The 9779-nt window shown below is 47.3% G+C and overlaps 1 protein-coding gene across 1 annotated transcript in view; it reads right to left on the reverse strand.

The window, feature by feature from the left end:
* The window catches only part of KIF5A (kinesin family member 5A), a 31788-nt gene extending 23885 nt beyond the window's left edge, over positions 1 to 7903 (reverse strand). Inside the window, exon 1 of the mRNA XM_008148700.3 lies at positions 7769 to 7903. Coding sequence (XP_008146922.2) covers positions 7769 to 7897 — 129 coding nt within the window. The 5' untranslated portion in view covers positions 7898 to 7903. The remainder of the gene's footprint in view (positions 1 to 7768) is intronic.
* Positions 7904 to 9779: the final 1876 nt, after the last annotated feature.

Below are 9779 nucleotides of genomic sequence, written 5' to 3' on the forward strand. Positions count from 1 at the left end.
CAATAGTGACAGAAGTCAACATGGCGGTTGCCTGGGGTGATAGCGACAGGAAGGGGGCACGAGGGAACTTTTCAGGGGTGACAGAAATGCTCTCGATCTCAATTTGGGTAGTGGTTACATGAGTGTCCAAATAATGTTATAAAATTCATCCAGCTGTTTGCATAAGACATGTGTACTCACTATATAGAAATTATACCTCAGTAAGTGCTATCATGAAATATAGCATCATAAAATAATGTTATAATGGCTCTTAAAATATGAATTAATGCACAACCTAATTGTTAGTAAGAGAAATGCATATTAAGATTATGAAATACCATTTTAACCTATCCAAGTGGTCAAAACAAAATAGTTTGATGATACACTGCATTGGTGAGGGCATATATAAATTGGGGCCAGCTCTATGAAAGGCAATTTGGAACTAGCTCTTATGACCTTATGGACCTTGAGAGCTTGTTTGGAGGTTCTAGCAGGGGAGCGCAGCTGCTCGTGTACCCTTGACCGAAGACCGGTCCTCTCCTCTGGGGGGAAGGTCGTCCTCTTTGACCGAGCGCGCAGCTTCGGGAGGGACGCACAAGGATCGGTGAGGGAGGAGGGGGACACCGCCTAGCCAGCCAGATCAGCCGAATCAACCCTGGCGATCAATGGGGTGACAGATGTCACAGCCAGATCGCCCTCACATCCTCTTATGACCTTATGACCTCCACTTCTAAAAATTTATTCTACATATGGAAAAGTCATATATACAAGGTCACCTAACTGTTTGTAATAGCAAATACTAGGCTCAGTATTAGATTTGGCTCAATGTATAGAGTGTCAGCCTGTGGACTCAAGGGTCCCGAGTTCGATTCCAGTAAAGGGCACATGCCCGGGTTGTGGGCTCGGTCCCCAGTAGGGGGGGTGCAGGAGGCGGCCAGTCAATGATTCCTTCTCATCATTGATGTTTCTCTCTCTCTCTTCCTCTCACTTCCTCTCTAAAATCAATAAAAATATATTTTAAAAAATAGCAAATACTAGGATAACCCATAATTTATTTAACCAGGTTCCTACTGATGGACCTAGTTAAATAAATTATGGCATATCCCTACAACAAATTATACAGTTGTTAAAAAGTTGTTTAAAAGAATGACATAGATGTGTATGTGCTGATATAAAAGAATCTCTCCGACTTATTGTTAAGAAAAAAAATCAAAGAACAGTATGTATAGTATATGTGTATATGTATTTGCTTGTAAATATATAGTATGCTTTTAGAAGGATCCACAAGAAACTGGTAATAAGGTTGCCTTCTGAAAGGGGAACTGGGTAGCTAGGAGAGAGATAGGAAGGTTTACTTCTCATTGTATACTTGCTTATATTATTTGAATTTTGTCACATGTGCATGTGAGACTTATTGAAAAATTAAACATTTCAAAAAATAAAATTATGTAAAATATTTGATGATAAAATAGCCATGATATTTTGTGAAAAAATAGGTTATAAAACAATATTTAGGTTATGATACACTAATTAAAATATATGTATATATGCAGAAAAAACTAAAAACAAATATATAAAATTGTTAACAGTGTTTTTTTGGGGGCTGGGGGACTTTTGACTGATGTTTAGTCTTTTCCATGTGCTTTTCTTTGATTTTAACTTTGTCAACAACCAAAATATATTAACATGTAATCAGATTATGTTTGATATTATTAAAGAAAAGTCTACCTTGATTCTTTCTTTAAGATGTGAGTGAGTTTATGGGTTATTCGTAGGACTTTTTTGAATTTTTCATCCTTTTTATCTGTACAGTTTGTCATTACACTTCATTACAAAGAATAAAATCTTTAATACATAGAATAAAATCATAGTGTTACAATAAACAAATTTAAAGTGGCATTGATGCCTTTCCTCCTCAGTGGTAATATCTTTCTTTCTTTATTATTTAATTGAACCTAGATTCCTGAATTGTAATATAACTCAATGTTTCTTCCATCCATTGGCCAAGAAACAGAAATAAACAAGCCATGTTTATTTCAGACCAACGACTCTCACCTCTTCTCCACCAATGATGTCTAGCCATGCCTCTTGAAGCCAGGCATGCAGCCAAAAGGACTTAAATATAATTCTCAAGCCCACCGCACACACACAGACTCATTCTCATATTCTCTCTAACACTCCCAGTTAAAGAATTCAAAAGGGTGCTGCAGGAGCATCAAAACGGAGGGCGCTCTCCAAGTGCTGAAGGCATTTATTGCTGAAGGCATTTATTGCTGAAGGCATTTATTGCCCGAGGAACCCCTTTCCCTCAGCATTGGCTAGGAAGAAGGAAGAGACCAGAGAGGGAGGAAGAGTGGCATTCTTAGTTTTGTGAGGATAAAATGTATCCAAGAGCTAGAAATGGTGCACTTTGTAATCTCATGAGCAGGGAAAGCCACGGATTATAATTCCAGGGTTCTGGGAAGACCTGTTACCATTTCCCTTAAATTCCAAGTCTAGCTCTTCATATCTTTATCTTAAGATTTTTATTTCTGTCAAAGTGTAAATTTCTTTTAATTTTCTATTGATTGTACACAGGATAAATTCATTTTGTCAGACCTTTTTAAGAGAATAACTAGACCAGTGGTTTTCTACATTTTCTGCCTTTAGACTACGCATCTCACCATTATTTATATCTTAAAGTAACTGACATCCAATTACTTTGAGTCAGACTATAGTATGTTGTGGGGGGTTTCTCCAGAATTTGGGGGAAGTATGTGTTAGCAAAAGCCATTTCTTTTTTAAAAAATATATTTTTATTAATTTCAGAAAGGAAGGGAGAGGGAGAGAGAAATAGAAACATCAATGATGAGAGAGAATCATTGATCAGCTGCCTCCTGCATGCCCCCTACTGGGGATAGAGCCCACAACCGAGGTATGTGCACTGACTGGAAATTGAACAGTAACCTCCTAGTTCATAGATCAATGTTCAACCACTGAGCCACACAGGCCGAGCTAGCAAAAGCCATTTCTGATGCCCCCTCCCAGGCCTCTGCCCAGACCACTCCAAAGCCTGGACTACCACATTGATTGAGAGTTTCTTGAACACAGGGATTCCTTCTAAATTCCATCAGATACAATCCTTGGCCCACAGGATGGTCTTCATAAATATTCATTAAAATGATATTGATAGCCCTAGCTGGTTTAGCTCAGTGGATAGAGCGTCAGCCTGCGGACTGAAGGGTCCCAGGTTTGATTCTGGCCAAGGGCACATGTCTGGGTTGTGGGCTCGATCCCCAGTGGGGGGCATGCAGGAGGCAGCTGATCAATGATTCTCTTTTTTTAAATATATACTTTATTGATTTTTACAGAGAGTAAGGGAGAGGGATAGAGAGTTAGAAACATCGATGAGAGAGAAACATCGATCAGCTGCCTCTTGCACACCCCCTACTGGGGATGTGCCCGCCACCAAGATACATGCCCTTGACCGGAATCGAACCTGAGACCCTTCTGTCCGCAGGCCGACGCTCTATCCACTGAGCCAAACCGACTAGGGCCAATGATTCTCTTATCATTGATGTTTCTATCTCTCTCTCCCTCTCCCTTCCTCTCTGAAATCAATAAAAATATATTTTAAAAAAATGATATTGATAGAGGAAGAGCAAGAAGATACTATGGACCTGGATGTTTGGAGAAACAACCAGTAAGAGGGGAAAATGTTAACTACTTCCTAATTGTGTCATAGGCTAGCTTGTGGGGAGATGACATATAAAAAATAATAATAACATCTAACTCTTATCAGGAGTTTATTATGTACCTGTCACTGTGCTAAGCAGTTTATATGCATTATCTCATTTAATGCTCACAGCAATCCTAGGAGGTAGATACTATTTTTTATTCCATTTTATAGATGCAGAAACTGAAGTTCAGAGAGGTAGGTAGCTTGCCCACAATCACACAGCGGAGAAATGGTAGAGCCCGGTTTCAAACCCAAATAATCTGATTCCAGACTCACACTGCCAAAGGGATCTAAGAACTGAGGTACTAACACTGCGTCAGATCCTTACCGTGGCTTTTCCGTCCCCCTTCCCCATATATCCCCGCCCCCAATTTGGATATTTCTCCTAATGTTTCCAGACAGAACTAAAGCTTTTTGTCACTCTGTTTTTCCAACCTCAACCGAATTTTCAGAATTATGCAATTCTCCCACCCATCCTCTCCGAGGAGCCTCCCTCACCCTCTCCCCGCCAGGTAATCCAAGACCCCACAAGCTGGTACAATGTCAGAGACGGGAAGACTTGATAAATTAGAAACACTCCGGGAGACCCTGCTCCTTGGAGGAGTGCCCCTGAGACCCACACTGGCTCGCACAGACAGCAGTCTAAGCACTCCCCACAGCCTCTCCGGAGAGCCTCTCTTCAGCCTCGAAGCCCAGGACTTCCCGCTGTCCTTTAACCCCACTCCAAGCCTCCTTGTTGTCTCCTTGTCCATTTGCGTCTCCCAGCACCTTTCAGTAGTTTTCCATTATGTGTATTGACTAAAACTGATGGGAAGGCCTACAGTCAGGGTCCAAAGATGACCAACCTTTCAACCCTCAGTAAAACGCTTAATAGAGGCTGAACTTCCCAGCATCAGGCCTGATTTCCATGGTGACACCCCTGGGGATTGTTGCCATGGTAATGCTGGAGAGACATGGGCCCCAGTGAGCATTACCTCCCCTCTCCATTTTCCTTTATGAGACTCCCCCCAAAGCTAAGGGGAGACCGGCCTGCTCCCCCTCTTCAAATAACAAAGGAATCCCCGGCCACCCCAAACAATAATGACTGCTCTAATAATCCTGCAGGTCCCAACCTAGCTTTTCCAAATGAGGTACTTGATGGTTCTGGGGGTTTTCCTCCTTAAGAACCTACTTAACTACCTGAGAGAGGTAGAAGGTAATGGATACTTGAAGGAAGGAGGGAAGAAAGGAGGGGTTGAGGGAAGGAGAGAGGGAAGGAAGGATTCAGGGAGGGAGGGAGGGAAAAAGAAGAGCGAGAGAAAGAAAGCGTGTGTGTGTGTGTGTGTGTGTGTGTGTGTGTGTGTGTGTGTGTTCTTTATTGTCACCCTTTCCACATCTGGTATAAATGTAGCTGCACAGAAAAGCAGGCCCTGGGACACTGACCACCAAGACCAAAAAAGAGACACTTAACTGGTTCTGGTGAAAAAGTCACATTGGATTCTGAGTGACATACAGAGCAAAACAAGGTACACAGCACATACAGACAGTGACCCAGACACCCTTCTACTATGACTCAGGCCACTAACTTTGGCTAAGCCCTGTGCCCCAGATTCCTGGGACTAGTCAGGGGACTGAGGGAGGGATAAGGCTCACAGAGCTGCCCCTCCAACTTATTCTTCTACCCTTTGCCATGCAGACAAAGCCCACAAAAATCAGAGTCTGAAGCCCAGAGCCAGCCGCCGTGCTGCAGAGGCAGAGCTGAGAGCTGTTAGAGAAAGGAACAGGGGCTGGGTGTGGACAGATCACTCTCTCCCACTTTCACTCTTCCCTCATCTTCCCAGACACCTCGAAGCAGTTCCCTTCATTAATTCCTCAGAGCTTCTCACACCCTGGGCCCCTGAGGAGATCCTCAAGGGTCTCCTCAAAAATGACTTCTCCCTCAGCCTCCTGAATGACAAGTGAATAGTAAGGCTGGGAAGACAAGCTCCAAGGATGCTGCCTGAGACAAAATGGCACCCCATAAGCCTTTATCTTGGAGTGAGAGAGTGACAGGAAGGGCTAAGGCAAGGGAAGATACAGAGTGAGACGAAGGTACAGCCCTGCGTGTATCAGGCAAGACAGACAAGGAAGGACCTGCGATGTGGCTAAGCTAGACTCTGAACTGGCAGGGGGCCCTCCTGCGCCTCTCGTCTCTCTTCCTTCCCCACCTTCCACCGTGTCTCTCCTGTTTATCTGCGTGAATTGGACAGATCCACGCCACAATTCCTTCTCCCAATATCACCCTGTGCCCCATGCTCACCAAGCCAAGACGAACAGCCCAGAGAGTCTATAGAGGAGTTGGTTAGACTTACCTGAAAAAATCTACAGTAAAGGAAGCGAGGCATAAGAGTAGAAGCCTTTTGTAGATTTGCTCCCCCATAACCAACTCCCTCCTGTTTCTCAGATTTTATATCTCAGAGGGACCTGAAGCTCCAACTCTCATAGCTAATGCCTGCTGTCCAGACTATTCAGAGAGGAGTCCCCCACGGTTGATCCACTGGCCTGTGAGGCCTAAGGACCCCGAGACAGAGGTGGGGGCCCTCTCAATGTGGCAAACATCCACATGCGTAAGCACACACACAGGGCACCAGCACCCATCTGAGTTCACCGTGTGGGTGAGAGAGCTCGGTGTGGTGCCAGACTGGGGACCTTGGGAACAGAACATGTCAGCAGCTCTCTTCCGAAGGCCTGTTTACTCTAAGTGCCGTTCTCACGGATTCAGAAGGCCCAGGCGCCCGCCCCTTCTTTCTTTCATTTCTTTAACAAACATGCCTTGTGCCAAGCACTATGGATCAACGATACATAGGAAGTGCTCTTGACCTTGAGGACTGTCCTCATATGTGCCCCTCCCTTCTCAAGGTGGCTGGTTTCCTGGCCCAGCACCCCTCAAGCCCTACTGGACTCCACCCCAATCCTTTCACCCCTTAGCCTGGCAATCCCTACCAACCTAGGAAAGGAGGGGTAGGTGAGGAGTTCCCTAGACATTCCCTTTGGACCATTACAAATAAAGGACCAGAATAGAAATCTGTGGAGGCAACACACCACAGAGAAAAAGACACGAGCTTTGGAGCCACACATTTAGGTTCACATCCATGAAGTCACAGTGTGACCTTGAGAAAGTCATTCAACTTCTTTGGGCCTCAATTTCCTCCTCTGTAAAATGGAAATATTAACGCCAACTTCAGAGTGTGGTTTTGAGGATTAGATAATATATGTAGAGTAACAACCACACAGCAGATATCAGTTCTCCTTCATACGATTTCCTCCATGGGTAGGGGCTGTCATGATGAAGTAGAGGAGGCTTGCTACTTTGTATTGGATCAACAGAAAGGATGAAGAAGCAAATACTTGTTAGGATCTCAGGGTCTGGTTATTTTTATTTGTTAGGGAGAATTAGGGGGTTTGAAATCCTCTTCCTACTGTACCTGGGAGGGAAAAGCAGACATTTCCTTAGGATCCCAGAGGCTTCCCCCAAACTAGGTGTGGCATCAATGTATGTCTTTCTCAGAAAACGCTTCATCAGCCCTGTGCCCTCCCTCCAAGACCAGGCTGCAACTATTTCAGGGAATGATGGAGGACTGGGTCCCAGGGCCCATTCTCCTGTGCATCTCCGCAGAGACCCTGGACTGTCCCTCTCGGATCTCGTCCATCCACTAGTCTTCCCTTCCCTCCCTTCCTGGGAGCTGGGGGTAGAGATAGGAGCCAATAACAAAGGGAAGACGCGCTTTCTCTACGGGTGAGGGAAAACATTAGAAAAACACAGGACTGGCGGTAAGGGGGTGGGGACACTGCAGGGGGCAGCCAAGGGGAAGGGGGTGACCCGATCGCGGGGAAATAGCCCCCTCCCACTCTGCAGAGACTTGGCAGCGGGCCTGCCAGGCTACACCCAGCCATCCTGGTGCAGGGGAGAGGAGGGGCTTCGGCGGAAACGATGGAGGATGAACAGGGGGGGGGAGGGGGGCACAGAGTGATAGGCAGGGACTAAGGCTCGGCGAGGGGTAGGATGCGACCACCTGCCCCCTCCCCGAAATTCCCTCCTAGAGGGGCACTCACCCCAATAACGACGCTGTCGTCCCCTTGGAAAATGGGGATGAACTTGTCTCCCCGCAGAATCTCGGCCTGGTTCAGGGGCCGAAATCGGCAGAGCACCTTGATGCTGCATTCGTTGTTGGTCTCCGTCATGGTGGTCGCCGGCTGGGGCTGGTGCTCTCCTTGGGCGGCAGAGGAGGTGCGTGCTCCGAAGGAGGGAGCTCAGCGGAGGCCGAGGCGCAGGACAGGTGCTTGGTCTCTGGGGCCGAGAAAGGTCTGGGGGCGCCCGGGTGAAGGCTGGGGAGCAGGGCCGGGGCGCGCTTCCTCTCTCCTGCGGCAGCGGGATGCGGGCGACCTAGGCGTCTGGTCCTCTCCGGGCGGGCGCTCTGCCTCTCCGCCCCTCGCGCTGCAGCGCCGCTCTGCGGGCCTGGGCGGGGCGGCGGCCGAGGAGAGGGGCGGGGCTTCCCTCGCGCGGGGATGTGGGGGCCGCTCCAGGTCCATCACCCACTGTGGCACCTTTCCTCCCCTTTTGCCTCCTCTCCTCACCCCTAACTCTCGAAGATAACCTTGTCCTCACCCCTTCCCTGCCCAAGTTACTCACTGCATCCCACATCCCTAACCTGTCGGTCCCTCCCGCAGACTCCACCCCTCTGAAAGGAATAGGGGTCTGGGGAGGGCCTGTAGCCTGTCTAGGGAAGAGAATCAAGAGCACTTCCAGCCCCCTTTACTCCAGGGCATCCTCCACCCCGTCACAATCCTCCCTCCAAATTGGGAGCACACTTCTTAGTCCCTCTCCACACACCCCAACCCACTCAACCTTCAAGGGCAGTGGCCTATACCCCCATGGAGATGGCTGTCCAGGTCCCATTTTTTCAGAGAAGAGTATCAGATGTTTGGCTATTCCCTTCCCCTCTGCATACAGGGTGCAGTCTATACCAGTATGTCCCCAACATACCTTCCTTTTTGTTGTTGTTGTTTTGTAATATATTTTTATTGATTTCAGAGAGGAAAGGAGAGGGAGAGATAGAAACATCAATGACGAGAGAGAATCATTGATTGGCTGCCTCCTGCAAGTCCCCAACTGGGGATCGAGCCTACAACCCCGCATGTGCCCTGGAGGAAATCGAACCTGGGACCCTTCAGTCCGCAGGCCCATGCTCTATCCACTGAACCAAACTGGCTAGGGTTTTGTTGTTGTTATTAATCCTCACCCTAGGATATTTTTCCAGTGATTTTCTTAAGGGTGGAAAGGAGGGGAAGAGAGAGAGGAACATCGATGTTCCACATGGATTGCCTCCCTCACGTGCCCCAACCAGGGCCAGAGATCCAGCCCTAAACCAAGCCCAGCAACCGAGGTAAGAGGAACCTGCCCTTGACCAGAATCCAACGCAGGGCCCTTTAGTCTGCAGCCAAACAGGTGAGGTCCCAACATACATTCCAGGTCCTCGGTTTGAAGGAAAACAAGCTCCCATTCTGGGCTATCAGAATTCAAGAGCAGATAAAATTTTCATTTTTGCCTCGTAGGTTGGGCCTGGAATGAAAGTGGGCAGCAGTAACTTTTGCAAGAGAAAGGGAGTCAGAAAGCAGTGAAGGAGGGGTGGTGATGGGGTGGGTAAGGCCAGAGGGACTTTAAGAGAGGACTTCTGGGGTAGACTTCTGAATTTGTGTTTTAGGCAGGTTTTGACACCTATTTGAGTGTGTTTCCTGTCTCAGTTACTACTGGACAGAGTTCTAACACCTCAGGCCTTTCTTCTTTTGTTTCTCCCCCTTCCCTCTCTGTTTCTCTCAATTCTCTGGCAAAAAAAAAAAAAAGCCAAGCCTAGAGATTACTTGTCCTTCCTGCCCTTAGGTCAGACTTCTGCTGCAGCCCCTGGGCAGAACTATCTAGAAGCTGGCCAAATTGATTTTTCTCCACATCACAGGCCTCGGCTGGCCAACAGAGTTAGACTGCAGGAGTTGAGGCTCTAGGCCAAGGGGAGGAGCAGGGTGATGGAAGAAGGGAGGAGGGGATAGAGGTTCTGCCTAACAATTGTCT

The sequence above is a fragment of the Eptesicus fuscus genome, chromosome 7, assembly GCF_027574615.1.
Source record: "Eptesicus fuscus isolate TK198812 chromosome 7, DD_ASM_mEF_20220401, whole genome shotgun sequence".
Taxonomy (NCBI): domain Eukaryota; kingdom Metazoa; phylum Chordata; class Mammalia; order Chiroptera; family Vespertilionidae; genus Eptesicus; species Eptesicus fuscus.